The following is a 21,159-nucleotide window of genomic DNA, read 5'->3' on the forward strand; positions in this document are numbered from 1 at the left end:
TGTGAGACACGGGAGATCAGGCACAAGACTGCTCAGCATTGTGTGCCCACATCAAAGAAGGTGCTGTACTCTATGAGCAAGGCAGAATTTCAGTAGCTTAAAAGAAATGTGAGGTATGCAAATTTAGAGACATTTTTTTACTCCAAATGTTCATATGGACTATTTACGTCCAGCCTGCGTTAGAGCCCCAAGCTTATATTGGTTTGCTCAGCCACAGTTGGACAAGCTGTACCTTGACCCTGACGTAGTGATGTCATTTTGGTCCTCTTGGAGCACAAAGTGCAACAACCAGCCATCTGAATTAAATATAAACTTTGGATGCTAGCATTCAGGACTCTCTATAGTCTAGCTCCAACATAACTCTCTGAACTTAAATTACTCTCCTTCACACACTCTATGACTGTTCTCCATCTCCCATTTTTATCCTTTTCTCTCTTGTTTTCATGCCTGGAATGTACTCCTCCTACAGCCTTCTTTTAAAGTCCAATTTAGTGCTAACTCTTCCATAAAATCTTCCTCAATAGCTGAAATGATTTTTTTCTACTTAAATTTCTCAGAGCATTCATTTTACTTAAGACTTTTCCTTTGCACCCATGAATGTTTTCTTGGGTCATAATTGCTTGGGTTTGGTCCCTAAAAACTTATAAGCTCTTGGAGAGCAAGGTCTTTGGCACATTGCCCAAAACCTAGTACAGTAGGTTCTTAAAACACAGTAAGCCCTTAATTAGTTAAATTGAGTTGAGCTGAACTAACATAATAGCACTTTGTTCTTCTCTTGTAATTTGCCTATCTTTAGATTATACCCGGTATTAACATTATTGGTGTAGGTGTTTTATCTTTCCTATTAGATGGAAAGCTCCATGAAAGTAGGGAACAAGGCCTCATGAAGGAGGCTTTATCAGAAACAGGTCAAACCTGACTAAAATTATTGATTCTTTTTTTTTTGTACAGCCTTACTAGATTGGTAGATTAGTAAACTACTTTTAATTTAGTATACCCAGACTTAAATAAAGCAGCTGTCAAAGTCGCTCATCTATCCTTGTGGAGAAGATGGGGAAATATGGGCTAGATGATAATATGCTTAGGTCAATTTGGAACCAGTTGAATAACAAGATTTAAAGAGAAATCATTATAGATGAACCCAGAAGTAAGTCTCTAGGGGCATACCTCAGAGATATATTTTTGACCCTCTGCTAGTCAACATTTTAAATAACAATAGGATAAAGGGACAGATGTCACAATCATAAAATGTGCAGGTAACACAAAACTTGGAGGAATATGTAACACTGGATAACAAAGAATCAAGATCTTCAAGGATCTCAGCTCAGCTCATTTTTGGGCTGGAACAATGGGTCAAATATATGGTATTAAGAATAAATGGTGACTTTTATACTTAGGTAAAAAAAGAAAAAAATCGATTGCCTAAGTCCAAAATGGGGAGGCATAGTAACTCAACAGTTTGAGGATCAAAAACTCAATATGAATCAATAATATGATATGGCAGCCACAAAAGCTAATTGACAGAGCAATAGTGTCTACAGCAGACCTGCACAATGTGGCAGTAGGTAGGGGCCAAAATTAAAACAGGCTGAATTTCTTCAGGCCACAGACAGGTTTTTAGTGGCTCACTTTCCAAGTAAAAGCATAATTAATGAATTAAACTATTTTGCAAATAAACCACATTAAAGAAAGGGAAATTTCAATTAATATCAATTAATTATGCTTATTACTTAAGATTTTTATTTATCATGAAATCACATTAATGTTAAAAAAATTACTTTGCTGAGTGGCACAAATTTTAATACATTTTTCAGGTTTTCTTACTCTTTACATTTAGTAATGACCAAAAACCCAGCAAAAAGATACAACTCTCGCTCCTCTCTGACTAGAGACAGATGGTTGGTTGCCACGGACCACGTGACAAACAGGAAAGAATATGCAGTGGCAATCTATCTGCCAAGTTACATAATGGGCACAATAGTGACTAGAAGAAGGTGGTTAAGCAGGGCACCAGACAAAGCACTTGTTCTATCTTTACTTTCTTTTACATCTTCAATGTTTTTCATGGGCCGCCCAAAATCCTTTGGTGGGCCACAAGTAGTCTATGGGCCACATATTGTGCAGGCCTGGTCTAGAAGGAAGAAGACATTAAGTTCCATTGTATTCTGCTCACATCAGACTGTATTTGGAATACCGTGTCCAGTTCTAGGAGCTACATTTTGGGAAGGACGTTGACAAACTGAAGTGTTTTCAGAAAAAGGTGACCAATACAGTGAAGGGACTGGTGATTATTTCATGAAAATCATTTAGAACTGGAAATATCTGACTTGGAGAAGTTCTATGAGACTTATGAAGATTATGTTATCTGTCTTTAAGAATCTGAAAGGCTGGGGCAGCTAGGTGGTACAGTGGATAGAGCACTAGCCCTGTAGTCAGAAGGACCCGAGTTCAAATGCGGCCTCAGACACATAACACACACTAGCTATGTGACTCTGGGCAAGTCACTTAACCCCAATTGCCTCACCAAAAAAAAAAAATAATAATTTGAAGGGCTAATAGTGATTAGACCTGCTCTGCTGGGTCCCACATGGCAGAATGAATAGCAATAGGTGAATGTAGCAGGAGGCAGATAATGTAAAGAAAAATTTCCTAACAATCAAAGCTCCCAAAATGGATTTTCTTGCGTGGAGGGAGAAGGGTATACCCCTTTACTGTAGGTCTTTTAAAATAAAGACTGGAAGATAACTAGAAAGAGATGATTTGGGGTATGGGCTAGACTAGAATTCTCTTCTAATTTGAGATTCTATGATTATTCATTCTTGGTATCCCCCATAGTGCCTACAACACTTCCCTATTTACACAGTAGGCATTCAAAAAACATCTGATAGACAAATATAAATGTATACAGTGACCTAATACAATTTTTTTTTTGGGGGGGGTTTATATTCCTCCAATGAATTTAGTGGTTCTTACAATAGGTATTTAATCTACTTGCCCTTCATCTTTCTCTTTTGCCTGGATGTTTTCCTCTGCTTCTCTCTGACACTCAGTAGGATCACAATACCTTATAATTTTATAAGTTTTTACATTTATTATCTCATGTCCCTTATGTCCTTCAAAACTCAACCTGGAAAACATACCTCTTTCAGAAAGTCATTCCTGATTAACCCTAACCTAGCTGGTTCCTCCTTTGCCTTATTAGCTTACATAATTGGTCTGAATGCATTCATTCATGGAATTAAGCACCATCCTTCCCCCATTTGCAAAAAAAAAAAATTGTGCTGGATTCTGGGGGAGATATAAAGATAACATTGCATTAAATTAATTTATACTTGATAGAAATGAAGCATTTTAGAGATGGAAAGAACCTAAAAAATTATCTTCAATAACATAATAATATCTAAAACCCCTTTAGTGTTCTAAGGTTGACCATGCACTTTATATACATTATCTTATTTGAATCCCACAACAGTGCTGTGAGATGGGTACTTCAGGCATTTATTCCCATTTTATATACAGGATAATTATGCACATACAAGTTAAGTGACTTGCTTGTGGTCATAACTCATGCTTATGTCATTTTAAAAGTATTTTTCAACTGTAATCTTTTCTTTTCACAACACTTTGTAAAAGCAGAGATTCTTAGAATTCCAGAATATCACTGCTAGAAAGAAACCTACACAGATCATTTAGTCCAAATCTTTTATATCAATATCATAAAAAGTAGAACATTATTAGAGATTGAGACAAGGTATAATGTATCTAAAGCTGCTCTTCTCATTTCATTCTTCCACCTTCACCTCTGATCTGACATATCTCTCCTTCACTCAACCAAGCTACAGCTATCACACAACTAAAAGTACTGGTGATACAGACATTCAGGACTGCTCCTGTCTCCTTTCTGAGTGCTTTCAACATTCAACACATACAGATAAAATAGTGTCTCTCTTTCAAGAATATACCCACAATGGGAAGTAGATTACCCAAAACTTTGCCTCCAGCACACTACCATTTATGTTAACAACAAAATTATGTTTTCCTTGCTTTTAATTACACAAAATGCCAAGTATGAATAAGGAAAATATGCTTAGAATCTGTTTGCTTACTGTCTTTGATCATGAAACAGAACTACTTTCCTTGACAATTGCTGATCTATCACAGCAAATATGAACTACTATGGGTAGAATTTTATATTGTTTAGAGCACATCCCAGTACCTGCTATTTTGATATTCATGTTGTTATCAAGCAGCAGATTTTCAGCCTTGAGGTCACGGTGTACAATTTTCCGACTATGACAGTAATCTACTGCAGACAGGATTTGCCAGAATTTCCGCCTTGCCTCAGACTCATTCAACCGGCCATGATTTGCAAGATAATCTGTAGAAGAGAAAATTTTTGAGCTATTAGCCAAAGTAATATTGTATATTACTGCTATATATAATCCTACATATAATAATCAAACATTCAGGTTTTTCCCCTTAGGAAGCTCAGTGTTCTATCTACACAAATTTGTTCGATTACATTTTTCTTTTCCTAATCCCTTGCTCTTTTTGCAATGTCAATCAAAATTCTTTGGAGTTTAGATACTTGGTGAAATGAAACCAGACAAAGGTAAGCCATATATTCTTCTATAGTTCACATTCTCTTTCACTTCCAAACACAGTGCTTAGCTTTCAGATGAAAATTTTCACTGAATGTTTTTCATAACATTATATTTTTTACAGAAAAGTTAGCATAAGGGGAAGAAAATGTATAGAAAACCAGTTCTTAGACATGGCACATCATTTAAACCACAGGTTCTTAACCTGGTTTTCTGTCATGCATCCCTTTGCAGTCTGGTGAAACCTATGGACCCTTTCTCAGAATAATGTTTTTAAATGCATAAAGTAAAATACATCAGATTACAAAGGCAATCAATTATATTGGAGGATAGTTATCAAAGCATTAAAAAAAATAACAGACATTATGTTAATAACTCCTGGTTTAAACATACTTTTCAATAAGCTTTTAAAAGAGCTATTGGTAACAAGGATTATAACTGTTATCCAGAAGGAACTAATATATATTTTGAATCACATATTTTTAAAAAAAATTATGTTCTATCCCTACATAAGTGCAAGGACATATTAAGTACACTTATATACTCTAACAGAGGTTCCCAAACTTATTTGGTCTACTGCCCCCTTTAAAAAAAAATTACTCAGTGCCCCCCTGGAATTCTATTTTCTTTAACCCTTCAATTTTTAAAAAATTTGCATAATTTCAAACTACTATCGCCCCCCTGGATCATCCCAGTGCCCCACAGGGGGTGATATCAACCACTTTGGGAACCTATGCATCTAAACCCATTATACATTTGCTACATTATTCATTCATCAAATATTTGTTGAGTGTTTAGCATATGTAAGTCACTCTGCTAGGCACTAAAGGAGAGAGAAAGATGTAAAGGAGTTGGAATAGGGCCTCTAAATCATCTTTCATCTCTAAGCTATGGTTCTATAATCTATGAAATGAACTACTTGTTCTTGTTCTTGCTTTCAAGTAGATTATAATCTAGTGGGGAAGGGATAAAGCATGTAAATCATGATAATACAGTACAGAATATAAGTGACCTAAGACAAACCAAGCACTATCTGCATTCAGAGGAGGGGGAGAGGGAGGGAGGAAGGGAAGTAAAGGAAAGAGGAGATGGAGAAGGAAAGCGGGGAGGGAGAGGGAAGAAAGAGAGAGAGAGAGAGAGAGAGAGAGAGAGAGAGAGAGAGGGAGGCAGAGAGAGAGGTGTCAGATCTGAGCTTTAACAAGATAACTTTGACAACTAAGTGGAGGATGGAATGGAGAGGGGAAACACTCATGGCAGGGAGCCCAACCAGCCATGTAGATAGAGAGCAAAGATACCTAACTGGATTTTCTAAAGACCTTTTATAATGTTCCATACTAAAAACTATGTTTTAAAAAATGAGTCACCACAGAAAGACTTTTGTCAGAGAAGAAACTAATCTAGAAAAAGAACAGAAAGGGGAGAATTTTTTTTTTATTGATGTCTTAGATGGTAGTACAGACAGCATGCTTATCAAATGTACAGACAATGTAAAGCTAGGAAGAATGCCTAACATGCTGAAAGAAAAAATTTAAATCAAAAAATATCCTAACAGTCTGAAACAGTGGACCACAATCTAATAAGATAAAATTTAAGAGAGATAAATCTAAAGCTCTGAAGAGGGTTAAAACAATTAATTACATAGGTACAGGAAGGGTAATCATAAGGGCATTCATGAGAAAAATACCTGGGTATTTTAAAGGATTACACTCTCAATATGAGCCCATTTTGTGACATGGACTCTGCAGAAGCAAATTCAATTAAACTTAACAACCTCTTCTAGAAGTGTCATCCATCTCCATCTCATCTCAGTCCTGCTCCTCCCAGTCTCTATCCTTTCTTGTCCACTAGAACCCCTATTTCATTGTTGAACTTTATTTCATCCTGTTTCTTTTATATTGCTACCACATCTTTGCATTAACTGAAACTTTCTCTTGAGGATGTCATATTTCTAGTTGCCCCTATAAAGATGGCAGTTCCTTTCCCCACTACCCCTGTCTCATATAGAACAAAGATGTCATCACCACACTTCTTGCTCCATATTCCTACTTTCAGACCCTTGGCCCTACAAGCAACCTTAATCTCTTCCATTTCTCCTTTGAAATTCATGCTGTTTAACAATATCATCTCCTTCCTATCCATTTATATGATTTGTCCATGACTCTGCCTTTCTCAGTCTTCCTTTCAACCCTTTCCCTTGCCATCATCCTAAGACCTCAGGACTCATGTTGATGACCCATTCTAACATTCTGTTCTTGCAGGTACTTAAATTCCAGCTCTTACCATCTCTACCTCTACTCTACTTCAGCCATTCACCAGGGTGACCATATCCTAGAACTCCTCATCACCTGAAACTGTCCTGTCTCCAAGAGCCTGACATACGAAATGGCTTTCTCTGACCACAATCTGCTATAGTTCAGTGAATTTAAGAGAACCAGGAGAACAATGCACACAGGACCCACAGCATTACAAAAGAAAGCAACTATGAAAGATTTAAGAACTATGAGCAATGCAATGACAAATCATGACTCCAGAGAAGAGATGATGAATCATGCTTCCCACCTTTTGGCAGAGAGATGATGTACTAGAGGTGCAGAATGAAACATAAATTTTCAGACACAGTAAATGTGTACACTTGTTTTGCTTGACTAGACTAATTTGTTACAAGGAAGAGCTTTTGTGTATGTGGAGGGGGGAGCACTCACTACAAAAAATAAGAAAAGACTATTCTTTCCTAAAACAAAAACACCACTTAAAATATATAGAAGAGAGCAGAAGGAAGTCTAGAAGGGGAGAGAAACAAGGAGAGTAGAGTTGGAACCACCATATTAAATTTAATATATATTTCAAAAAACCCAAACAAGCTGTGTAATAGATGGTGGTGCTATCAAAAATCCTTCATTTATTGCTTGTATTAGGAAATGTTTGTTTGTTGATATTTGTCAAGCTCATAGAAGTAAAAAAGAAAATTTAGTTAAAAAAAAAACAACTCTTGTTATCTACTTGTCACCTCCTCCAGCCTTGCTCTTAAGACCTTCAGTCTCTTGATTTCTCTTCATTCACTCAATCTGTCAGCCCTGCCGTGGCATCATTTCTGTCCCTATCCAACCTGTAATTTCGATAACACCCTTCTATTCCTTACTGTCTTCCTCTTTAGCAGTTCCCATCCTACTAATCTTCAGCCCCAAGCAACTCCTACAATTTACCTCCATTTCCCCCTACACTCCTGAGTTGATGAATACTGCTAGAATGCACAAAAATGTACTGAGTCCACTATCAATTTCTGCAATCTAAACACAACTGGGCCCTCACTGTCACATGTCTCATTATTTAGCTTTTTGACTCTATGGTATTTCCCACAATGGCTGTTCCAAAGCTTCACTTTTTTTTTCCCAAGCTCCCAACATCCTTCCCCCCTCACACTCTCTGAATATGACTTTATCTTACTGAAAAGACTGAGGCCTATTGATATGAACTCTAACTTTGCTCCTAAACTTATCTTACCCTCTCAAAGTTTGCTGGTTCAATTTCCTTACCACTCACTTATTCAAACTCTTGTAATCTGGTGGCTTCCATCCCCACTACTCTTATTTGCATTACTGACTTACTTACCGATAAATCTTTTTTTTCTCCTCTTTTTCTGACCAGATCCTCCTTGACCTCTCTGTTTCATCTGATGCTCTTGAGCATTCATTTCTTCTTGAAACCCACTCTTTCTCCTGGCTTCTATGACATACCCTCTCATCATGGTGGTTCTGCCCCTTACCACTCCTATGTCTCCTTATCCTCTTCTCATCCCTTAAACCTGAGTGTGCCTCAAGGTTCTGTGTTTGGCATGCATTTGTTTTCTCTTTACACCCTCTTCTTTGTTCGATACCTCCTCCAATCCATTCTTCATAGCACCAGTCAAAATAATCTAACTTCTCAAAATCTTTCAGTGGCACCCTATTGCCTTCTGTAAAATGTATAATCACATGGACCTTGGAGGTCCCCTATAATCTAGCTCCAAACAGCTACTCCAGCCTTTTCTCAGACAACTTTCTTTCATGTACTCAATCCCATAGCCCCCTCCTCTGACTAGTGAGTTCTTGCCCTGAACCAATACTCATGTATCTCCCAGTTCTGCTCTGGACTCTTGATTTTTTCACCTTGCTTCTATGTAGATGCCGTTCCTTCTTACATCAAACCCCTTTTATGTGTTGTTTCCTCTTTATTATTCCTACCTATGTCTTTGGTCATACTTTTACCTAACCTGGAATTTTTACTCATCTCCAAAACTCTATACTTTATTCATCCATCAAAGTCTTATCTCAAGTACCATTTCTGCAATGAAGGTGTTCTTAAAGAACAGCTAAAAGGAAGCTAGGTGGTTTAGTGGATAGAAAACTGGGCCTGGAGTCAAGAAGACTTGAGTTCAGATTTTGCCTCAGATGCTTCCTAGCCGTGTGATCCTGGGCAAGTTATTTTACTTTGCTTTGCCTCAGTTTCCTCAATTGTAAAATGAAAGGGTTGGCCTCTATGACTTTTGAGATCCCTTCAAGCTCTAAATCTATGATACTATGAACAACAGAATAAAATATGAGGGGTATCAGAGGATACAGTCTAACTTCTAATTCAATGTAGGAAAATCCTCTCTACTAATTGGTGGTCACTATAAATTATATTTAGTATAACTACTTTGGCCTCAGATGTAGAAAACATCTGAAAAAGGAAAGATAAACACTTAACTTTAGATCATTCATTCCAATGAATGAGTCTTGGAGATTGAGACTAAATAGTGAGAGAAGTGGTACTTCCCCTCTGTGATTGAAAGTTCCAGCAGATATACCAACGTATGAGATGTTTCTTTATCAGAAAACAGGAGCAAAGGATATGCTCCATCTCAGCAGGCTCCCTATTTTGTAAGGCTTTATCACAGTACAAATATATAGTCCAAATAAGTGCAAGAGTAATTATAGAAGAGAGATTACTGGAAATATTAGAATAGAGGGGAGATCTATGTAAAATTAATTGTACTAAAGTGGCATTACAACTTTGCCTTTCCGATTTTGTTATTTACCACTTAGAGAAACCAGGAAAGACCCAGCTAACAGCTAATTAATGTTCTTCCAGAAAGGTACACTTTCTGCTCTAAATATATGAACAATACCATGGCTTTTTAATTATCAAATGGTATTTTGTCAGAAGAAACCTAAAATTTACAAAAGTGCTAAGGATGATAAGAGACAATACAGGCCACATGAATATCAGTTGGGATATTCAGTCTGGAGAAGATTTATTTGGGAGTCAGAACAGCTGTCTTCAAGTGGTCAGTCTTGTGTTAGAGGAATAAGATTTATTTTATTTAATCCCAGAATACAGCAAGTTAGGATGAATGGGCAGATTTCAGTTTAATATAAGGAGATCTTCCCAATAATTACAGCTATCTGAAAATGGAATATACAAGTCTCATGAAATAAGCAACCCATGTTCATTCAGGCAGAGGACAGATGGCTACCTGTCAGGTAACTGTGGGCTGGAAGACTGGACTAGAAGACTTCTAGGGGTCCTTTAAACTTTTTAAAGATCCCATGAATCTATTCAACCTGATGACATTTGGCTGCCATTCTGGTAATTCATCGCTGGAGGGCAAATTCAGCAATAAAGACAATCTTTATATCCCAGGCATCCTGCATGAGAAAGTAAAAACTGCCAAACAATTTGCTGGCATTTCAGATATACAATTAGCTTTTGATCACTCATTCCGATGAAAGGGCACAGAATGAGTCTTAGAGATTAAGAAACTAAATAGTGAGAGAAATAGTACTTCCCCTCTGTGATTGAAAGTTGCAGCAGGTATAAAAACATGTATGACCTTTCTTTATCATTCTTCATGATGACTATAGAGCTAGCACTTAGAAAACTGGAGCAAAGCCTATGCTCCATCTCAGCAGGTTCCCTACTTTGTAAGTTTTCATAATCATCAATGTTCAAAGATGTATCAAGAAGAGCATTTAAGTGTCAATGTATAATAATGTACTTGTTTAGATGTCAACTCATAAAACTGATCAAGAAAAATAATGCTGCGACTTTTCATGCTTCTAGCTTTAACAAATCTAAAATTTGTTTAGTTAGAAAAAGCGATACACTCCCTTGCAGAGAAAGCAGTAACAGAAGCAAAAGAATCAGAAATGATGGCCATGAATATTATCATCAGACCAACTGGAGCCAGAAGGGTTGTCCAGTTCAACTCCTTCATTTCCCATTTGAGGAAGCTGAGGTCTAGAGAGGTTAGGTGACTTGCTTAAGGTCACAGAGGTGGCAAGTAGCAAAGCTGAGATTTGCACAAGATCTGTAACCCAAATCCAATGCTCTTTCCACTACACATATGCCTTTTTCATCTAGTCTATCACTTAAATGTAGGTAACTTGACACTTTTCCCAACCTCATCCATCCGCCTCTAGGAAATCACCACATGAATTCTCAAGATACAATCCTTTCATGATTCTTCATACTTTTCAGTTAATGGACATCTACAGTTCTAATTTAGGCTATCTTCTGTGATGTCTATATCTACTGCAGGATCATTTCCATTTGACACAGTTGCTTATAATCTCTCTGAACATGACTCCCAGATTTACCATCCTTTACTACCCATTCAGTCCTCTAAGGTCACATCTTTTTGATATAATTGAATGTTTCTTCACTGCCTAAAATAATATGGTAAGGGCCATGTTTATTCTTTTAATATTACCCACAGACCATCTTTCTAACCACCATGGAAATCATTTAAGCTTCAGATTTTAATCATCTTTTACATCCTCAAGTTATAGAATCAGAAAATGTCAGTTGCAAGTGTTCTTAGAGGTCATCTAGTCCAACCCATGCCTGCATAAAAATCTCTGCAACAATGTTAATTCAGCTTTTTCTTAAAGGCCTCCCAAGAAGAGTAGACTACTTTATCTCCTAACAGAATCCATTCCACTTTTGAATAGCTTTAATTGTTGTTAAGTGTTTTCCTCCATAAAACCAAAATCTACTTCTTCATAACTTCGATCCATTGCTAGTTTTGTTACCTGGAACCAGTCTGAACAAATCTAATCCCTATTTCCCCTAGACAGTCTTTCAGATACTGGGAGACAGTTACACTATTTTTATCCTACCTCCCAAGTCTTCTTCTCCAGGCTAAATATCCAGGACTTCTTCTTTCCCCCAATCAGAACTTCCATTTCTATGGATGGAATTTGTTTATCTGGTTAAAGTAATTTAGAGTGAGGTGTGAATGACTTGTTTAAGAAATACATCACACTTTTACTTTTCACCTAGCTCTACTACTTATAATAGACTCCTGATGGCCAGGTAGACCTGTTTTCAGAAGCAGCCTGGTGTAATGGAAAAAGCATTGAATTTGGAATTAGACAACCTGGACTAAAGTCCTGCTACTACTATTACAAGCCCCCTCTGATCACAAACAAATCACTTAACCTCTCCAGATGTGTTTCCTCATTTGTAAAGGAGGGATAATACTTGGGTTACCTATTTCATAGGTTGTTGTGAAGCTCAAATAAGATTAAGTATATAAAGCTTTTTGTAACCATAAAGTGTTAGATAGAGGTAGGCTTCTATCATTGATCTTTGTATCTGTCCTTCATGAGGATAAGGGGAGAGAGAAAGAGACAGGCAAAGAAACAGAGAGAAAAAGACAGAGAGAAGACTGACTGACCCAAGGGAGAGGGCATTTGATACATTAAATACATAAAAGGAGTGAAAGGGCCATCCTCCCCAGGGGATATTTGTAGTGTTAAATAGGAGCTCATTAACTCAAAGGATTCGGTAACAAGGAGATAGCTAAATGTGTGAGGAGACTGAAAAGGGGGCAGGGGGAAGGGGAAAGCCCTAGGCTTAAAAAAAAAATTGAATTAAAACACTTCGGGCACCCCCTAAACCCACTTCTCTATCCTACCTTCATGGCAGATTTTTTTTTTGGGTGGGAGGAGAATACTTTCTAGCACTCTGACAGAGATAAGGGGAAACTAAGCCACATATATTGTTCAAAGTTATAGGAACCTCACAGCATTGGATGATTTCCTCCTTCAAGCCTCTCTCTTTTTGCCAGTGTATAACAGGAAGGTAAGCCAAATAATCATCTATAATTAGATGATAAAAATTTATTCTACTTATAGATATAAAAGATTAATTTATAATTGTATCAAAGGTGTAATTTGTGAAGGGGGAAAGGTTTTAGTAAAGTTACATATTTCATTAAAACATTATAACGTTTATTTTTTAAAGTATGAAATAAGATGAATCAATCTTTTTTAAAATAGCATTTTTTCCATTTACATGTAAAGAAAACTTTAAACACAAATTTTTAAAAAATTTTGAGTTTGAAATTTTCTTCCTCCCTCCCTCATCTCCTCCCTCCCTAAGACAGTAAGCAATTTGATGTAGATTACATGAATGCATCATGTAAAACATATTTCCATATTAGTCATGTTGTGAAAGAAGAAACAGAACAAAAGAAAAAAAAACACAAAAAAATAAAGAAAGTGAAAAAAGCATGCTTCAATCTACATTCAGACTCCATTAGTTCCTTCTCTGGATGTGAACAGCATTTTCATCATGAATCCTTTGGAATTGTCACTGTATTGCTGAGAATAGCTAAGTCTATCATAGTTAATCATCATACAATGTTGCTATACTGTGTACAATGTTCTCTTGGTTCTGCTCACTTCACTTTGCATCAGTTCATGTAAGTCTTCCAAGGTTTTACTGAAATCTATTAGCTTGTCATTTCTTATAGCACCACAGTATTCCATTACATTCATATACCACAACTTGTTCAGCCATTTCTCAATTCATGGGCATTTCCAAATCTTTGCTACCACAAAAAATGCTACTATAAATATTTTTGTGCAAGTAGGTCCTTTTCCTTTTTTTTTTTTTTTTAAATCTCTTTGAGATAGAGATTTAGTGTTAGTATTGCTGGATTAAAGGTATGCACAGTTTTATAGTTCTTTGGGCATAGTTCCAAATTGCTCTCCAGAATGGCTGGCTCAGCAATGCATTAGTGTTCCAATTTACCACATCCCCTCCAATATTTATCATTTTCCTTTTCTGTCACATTATTCAATCTGACAGGTATGAGGTGGTACCTCAGAGTTGTTTCAATGTGCATTTCTCTAATCAACAGTGATTTAGAGCATTTTTTCATATCACTATTGATAGCTTTGATTTCTTCATCTGCCTGTCCATATCCTTTGACCATTTAACTATTGGGAAATGACTTGTATTCTTATAAATTTGGCTCATTTTTCTATATATTTGAGAAATGAGGCCTTTATCAGAGAAATTTGTTGTAAAAATTGTTTCCTAACTTTCTGATTAAGATGAATCAATATACGGGGCAGCTAGGTGGAGCAGTGGATAGAGCATTGGCCCTGAAGTCAGGAGGACCTGAGTTCAAATCTGACCTCAGACCAAACACTTGACGCGTACTAGCTGTGTGACCTTGGGCAAGTCACTTAATCCCGATTGCCTCACAAAAACAAAACAAAAAAAAAAGATGAATCAATATTGATCCTATTTATTAATTAATGTTCCACAGACCATAAGTATCTAGTTAGATGATTTAAAGTTTTATGGTATTTTTTTTCAGGCATGTCCCAGCTGATAAAGTGCTGAACTTGAGAACTGATAGACCTGGGTTTTAACTCTGCTTCTGACACTAGCTATGTGATTATATGCAAATCTCTTAACCTTTCCGAGGCTGATCAGTTTTCTCATCTTTAAAATAGGGATAATAATACTTGCAGTACCAACCTCACAGGGCATCTAGGTGGCACAGTGGACAGAGTACCTGGATAGAGTCAGGAAGAGTCATTCTTCCCGAGTTCAAATCCAGCCTGAGACGCTTACTAGCTACGTGACCCTGGACAAGTCATTTAACCCTCTTTGCCTCAGTTTCCTCATCTGTAAAATGAACTGGAGAAGGAAATGGCAAACCACACCAGTTTCTGCCAAGTAAACCTCAAATGGGGCCACAAGTGTTGAACATGACTGAAAAATGACTGAACAACCAACCACCCACCTTACATGGTAATTTTGAGGTTCAAATGAGATAATGATTGAACAATGCTTTGTGAACTTTAAAACGTTATATTAGCAGTTGTACTTTTTATTATTAACCAGTCACCCAACACTACCCCCTACTCCTTGGGTATTTCCAAGATTTATTATTTTCAAGATTCATAACTAAATTCTGGGTTAACAAATATTGCACCTATTTCTTCTCACTATCAACTATATACACCTATGTACTTATCTCATTGGCATGCTTCTCACCCCCACTACATTCCAATCTGTCAAAAAATTTTCAAAAAGCAAATCAAAAGCTCCAAATTGTTTCAAAGTGATCCTTGTTCATCCATATCAGTTCATACTTAGGGTAGGGAGAGGAAGAGAGAAATTAATGTGGAAACTGTTCTGTGTCTCCCCCACCCTTTGCCCCACAAGGAAACAGTACAAAAGTATTTTAATCTGATCTGAAGTTGGAAGCATTTGGACTAATCAGGATAAGACATTTTTAGTGTCTCTTTAACTATCAATTCCAAAATAATGCCTTGCTCTCCTCTCCCCAGATCTTCTCAAGGCCTCTTCCCAGAAGTGATCAGACTGAAAAGGGAAAGCAGTTCACTGAACATCCACATAAGAGAAGGAAGAAGTTTCTTTGATTACTTCAGTTAATGGAACCATTTCTTTTATTCACCTTGGACAAGCTATAAAGTAGAAGCCTTGAAGGTGGTAGTCAAAGAGATTGAATGGTTTTAGGGAAAAAATCCTCTAGAGGTGTATAGAAAGTTAATTACAATTGTTCTTTTTGATGAAACAAATTGTTAACTATGACCTAAACCCAGTCTTAACTGTGAAATATTTTTCCTTCATGAATCCTATAAACTGACTTCAAAATGCCTTGTTAGATATCTGGAGGGGACTCTCAGTTTGGACATTTTTCTAAGTATAAAAATCTTAGATTAGAACAGTAATAAATTAACAAAAATTGTATCTGGATGGCTTGTACCTAAAAGAGAATACATAATTTTATTTGACACTAGAACAGAGCACAACTAATAATACGACACATTACAAAGCACTAGCTGATTGGTTACAAGCACAATGACACATGCTGTATGTGACTCATGCCACCTTACACAAGAGCCTTCCTGGGCAGAGTAAAGACTGGCTTATGTGTACCTTCAGTACCACAGCTAGGACAAGATGCTCAAACATTAATGACAACCTTTCAAGCCTGAGGAGTGCCTATGAATGCAACAGATGCAAATTGACAATTTTAAAACTTTTTTTTTAAAACCACACAATCATTTTCAAATTGTGTATTTGACAAAAATTAGGGCAAAATTATTGCCTGCCTGTGTATTCTGACAATTTTGTTACACTTTCAGCAATATTACTGCAAGAGGCTGTTTGTATTCATCAGACTTCACATAGACCCTTCAAGTTATATGGAATTGTTTAGCCAAACGAAGGTCTGTTGATTTGAAAAACCAATTTCTGGTGTCATAATTCCAAGTTCTTAAGTTGAAACATCATTGTTTGGAAATACTAGTTGCTAGGTGATAAAATATTAAACAAGGAAACAATGAAATAAAGCCTAAAACTTGTCTAAAATGATTTTACCTTAATTATGACCCTAACTAGCAGTCATGAAATCATACTAGCTTAGTGACAGCAATGGAAATCATGTTACACAATTTTTTCTTGCCTCTGCAAGTCAGATATAGTAGACAGTTACATAGTTACAGGTAGCAATATTTGTCTTTACTTTACTTTCTTAAGACACTCATACTAGTTCCAAAGGTATTAGTCCTAGTTTGACAGAGCTAAGTGAGATTTAATTTAAGATATAGTTAATAAATATTTTGAGCATTTTGCTAGGAAAATACAGAACAGCAGAAGAGTCTCTGTTATCATGGGGCTTAGTTGAGGAGACAAAAACAAAATGTGGAGTCAATTAAACAGAAAATATTTAATAAAATTCAAGAAAGAAATAGAAGTCACAAGGCAATACATAGCAAAATGCAAAACCTACAAATGGGCTAAAAGACTTAAGACGAGCTCCTGCCACAAACAATATCTATTCTTTTCAGCTATCCCAGGATAGTTTCTCATTCTCTTGACTCCTCTCAGCAAGTCCCTAACAATAACAATAATAATAATAATGGCTAGCATTTATATAGCGCCTACTATAGGCTAGGTACTGTGCTAAGTGATTTACAATTATTATTTTATTTGAGCCACACAACAGCCCTGGGGTAGGTGCTATTATTATCCTCCCTTTATAGACGAGGAAACTGAAGCAAACAAAAGTTTGTCTGAGGCTATATTTGAACTCAGGTCTTCTTGCTTCCAGGCCTGGGACTATCCAAAAAGTCATCTAGATGTTCTTAAAATACCCTGAGTTACTTTGCTCTTAGAATAGAAATCAACCTAGGGAGGCAACGTGGTATAGTGAAAATACCCATGGCTCTGGAGTCACAGCACCTGGGTTCAAATCCCATCCTTGAAGCTGATTACTTGGTCAAGTCATATAACACTTACATAATGACATCTACTGTCTCTATGCCTTTAACCCAGACTGCCTCCCCCAATGCCTTCAATGCCTTCAACTTAATCTCCTAAAATCTTTTTGCTTTCTGCAAGGCTCAGCTCAAGTACTGCCTCCTACTCAGGGTGTTTCCTGTTACTTTAATTGTCAGTGTACCATCTTGTCCCCCTTTACTCCAAGCTAGGTGGCATGGTGCATAGAGCACTGGGCTTGCAGCCAGGAAGATCCAAGTTGCTTCAAATACTTAGCCATGTAACCCCTGGGCAAGTCACTTAACCTCTGTCTGATTCAGTTTCCTTGATGGTATAATGGGGATAATAACAGCACCTCCCAGGGTTGTGAGGATCAAAAGAGGTAATATTTGTGAAGTACTCAGCACAGTGCCCAGCACATAGTAGGTGTTTAATAGATACTTTTTCTCCCTTCCTATATATGTTATGTTTACTTATCTGTCTACATGTTATTTCCCCCCAACAGAATGTGAATCCTTTGAGGGTAGGGACAATTTCATTTCTGTCTTTGTATTACTAGTTTCTAACACATTATCTAGCAAGTACTTAATAAATACTTATTGAATGAAAGAGTATTTAGAATTATAAGAGATGCCATCATAGAGATAAACTGTTAAACATTCCTGGCCTCAGGCAAATCCTCAAATATGTATCCTCACTCTAACTATCTCAACTCTTTCCATAGGACCTCACAGCATACAGTGGATCCTTATCTAAGCAATGCAGATGAATGAACTGATAAGTGAGTCATTCCAAGCTTAACCACTGATGTGTATTATTTACACATTTTATTATGGTGTTACAACAATATTTATAATGCAATATGGTCACACTCCTAACACATTCTTTACACAAATACATCCAGATAGCTATTTTGATAGGTAGTTATTTCCTGAAAAAGGAAAGAAATGTGGTCTGGAAGATGGACTTATCAATTAATTTTATCAGGAATTAAGGATGAAGCTGCAGAATCTGGGGGTGGCATTCTTTTTAACATAGGACCAAATTTAATTTCTCAGTTTTTCTGTTTTGACATGAGGACCATATATTCTCCTTTATAAAAAGACGCATTAAGATCTTTAATTAAAATAAGTTAACTGTTAACACCCTATACTATATACTATAATGTACAACTTGCAAGGGTCCATTTATGACCTACTTCTCACTGGTGAATGCCCCCCTTCAATAACTTCAAATCATGGTCTTCTAACCTTGAAAACTTTCAGTAATAGGAAGCTCACTACCTCAGGAGATAATCCATTCAGGTTTTGGACTACTCTAATAGTCAAAGAAGTTCTTACATTCAGTCAAATCTGCCTCCTTATAATGTCTACCCATTGGTCTTCATCCTCTGATGGCACAAAGAATACACCTAGATTTCCAGTCAAGATGTCTGCCTGAATGGAGGCAATAACCCAGTTCTAACATACCTACTCAATAATGATCAAGAATTCTAAGAAATAAGTCAGTATTAGTAACTTCCTACAGTCCAAAACTTTACACAAAGTCAGTCAGAAGTCCATAGGTAATAGGAACAGAGGCTAACAGCAAAGCCAGTACCAGTTCAGTAAAATAGCTAGCAACCTTCCAGCACAGAGAAATGGAGAGACTGCCAGTCTCTGGATCTAGAGGCAGCAACACTGTAGAACTTCCCTGAGAAAGCTCCAGGAACAACAGAAATACATCTTATGGAATTTGGAAGTGACTAGAGTACTGTTGTGGCAGCACCCAGACAGGGACAACTCAGGACCAGAGATTCCTGAATACTTTGTCTTGAGATACCATAGAAGGGTCATGAAAAAATAGCACTCTGAATCTCAATGATGCAGGAAGTGGGTGGGAGGGAGTGTTTGGGTTGAACTAATCTGGGAGGTAGATGTCAGTTCAAGAATCCAGGGTCCAAAGTCAAGACCAAATAAAGCTGATGACCCCCCCAGAAAAGTACAGAAGGGGGTTGAGCCTGGTTCTGGTACAAAGTCCTAATTCAGGGACTAAGGTTGGAGAGATAAGTAAATTGAAAAAAACCCTGTACACTGTACAATATTATTGTCGTTGGAGAGATATGCCAAAATCCAGCATAGAAGAAAATAACTCCATAACTAGAGACCCAAAGGAAAAAATATATATATATTCCACAAGGACTACATGAGTTTCTAGAAGACATGATGCAAGGGAATTAAAATAAAATGAATGCAATGTAGGAAAGAACTGAAAGAGAATAACTGGCTTAGAACAGAAAGCAGTAAACTTTACCCAAGTTCCAGACTCCCTGAAAATTACAACAGATCAAAAAAGAACAATGATTCTACGAAGAAAAAGGAAATATCAGAATAAAACAAAAAAAAAAACTGGGATAAAACAAGAAAACATAAAGTATGTGCAATGGAAAACAACTGACCTGGAGAATAGGTCAAGGAGAAAGAATTTAAGAATCACTAGATTACCTCAAAACTATGATTAAAAAAAACCCCTATATATTATATTTCAACTTTTAAAAAAACCTATATTCTCTACTTCAATCATGAACGAAAACTACCTAAATCTAATGGAACCAGAGGGCAAAGTGAAGACTGAAAAAATCCACTGATCACTTCCTGAAAGAAAGTGCAAAATATGAAGTCTCAGAAATGTCACAGCCAAAATCTAGAACTTCCACATCAAAAAAAAAATACTACAAGCAGGCAGAAAGGAGTTGATGTACCAAGGAACCAGGCAGGATCACACAAGATCTGGTAGCTTCTACTATAAAAAAGAGGAAATCTTGTAATACAATATTCTGAAAGGCAAAAGCTATGTGTTTACAACCAAGAATAGCAGCCATCAAATCTCAGTATAATACTATAGGGGAAACAATGGATCTTTAATGGAAAAAAGGGCTTTTAAGCATTCCTGAGGAAAAGACTGAAGCTAATTATGATCTATGAAATGTAAAAACAGGAGTGAAGAGAAACCTAGGAAGGTAATTTATTTGAATAATTGGAAGGGCTGTACAATGATGCAATGCTAACATTCCAACAAGAGGAGAAAAAACAAGTGTTTCCTCAGAACCTTAATGATTTCAAAGGGCACTGAAGGAGGTAAATAAGAAAAAACAGAAGGCCTGGAGGTGGATTGATTTGGTAATGTAGAGAGTCAGAAGAAGGGAGTGAAACTTGCTATTCTTCATAATTGGGGTGTGTGAAAAGATAAGTATACAAACATGAAATTCACAAATTACTTGAATTGGATAAAGGAAGGTGGAACAGACACAAAAAAATTATACACAAAGAGTTTGGGGTAGAAATATATCAAATTCAACAAGGAAACAAGAGAGGAAGGAGGGGAAAAGAGAGAAGATAATTACAAGGAAGAAATAATCACAAGCAAAACAAACTTCGGATCCCAAAGTGGGTTAGGAGTTAAAAGAAAAATAAATAAAAGAACTAGATACTAAGGAGGTGTACTTAATTTGATCCTTATCTCAAGAGCTATGTCATCTAATTTTGTTTTATTCTCAGAGTCTAGTCCCTTCTTTTTAGAGCTTTGTTTTGCTTTTTAAATGTTTTACTGACTCTCCTTAACATCAATGTCATTTCCCCTTCCTCAATAATTATGCAAAACCAAATCAACACATTAGTCATATTGGAAAATGCATACCTCATTCCATACCCACAGTCCACCATTCTCTGCAAAGGGAGAGGAGGCATGCTTCACCAATTATAAATTCACATAAGTCATGACTGTTCACTGTGTAATTTACTCTCCTTAGTCCTGTTCACATAAGCATTCTCAAATTTCTCTAAATTCTTCATATTTGTCATTTTTATGGCATATACTATTATTACACCTATAATAATCCATTAATATTCACACTGTATAATTTATTCAAGTATTTCCCAATTCATGAGCAGCCATTTTTCTTCCAGTTATTTGCTACTACTAAAAGTGCTACATTAAGTATTTTTGT

General features: G+C 36.6%; 1 protein-coding gene across 1 annotated transcript in view; it reads right to left on the reverse strand.

The window, feature by feature from the left end:
• The window catches only part of SIK2 (salt inducible kinase 2), a 163,675-nt gene that overhangs the window by 51,092 nt on the left and 91,424 nt on the right, over positions 1–21,159 (reverse strand). The window contains exon 4 of the mRNA XM_027847294.1: positions 4,217–4,378. Within this exon, the coding sequence (XP_027703095.1) occupies positions 4,217–4,378 (162 nt within the window). The remainder of the gene's footprint in view (positions 1–4,216; positions 4,379–21,159) is intronic.

The sequence above is a fragment of the Vombatus ursinus genome, unplaced genomic scaffold (assembly GCF_900497805.2).
Source record: "Vombatus ursinus unplaced genomic scaffold, bare-nosed wombat genome assembly UNPS02015398.1, whole genome shotgun sequence".
Lineage (NCBI taxonomy): Eukaryota > Metazoa > Chordata > Mammalia > Diprotodontia > Vombatidae > Vombatus > Vombatus ursinus.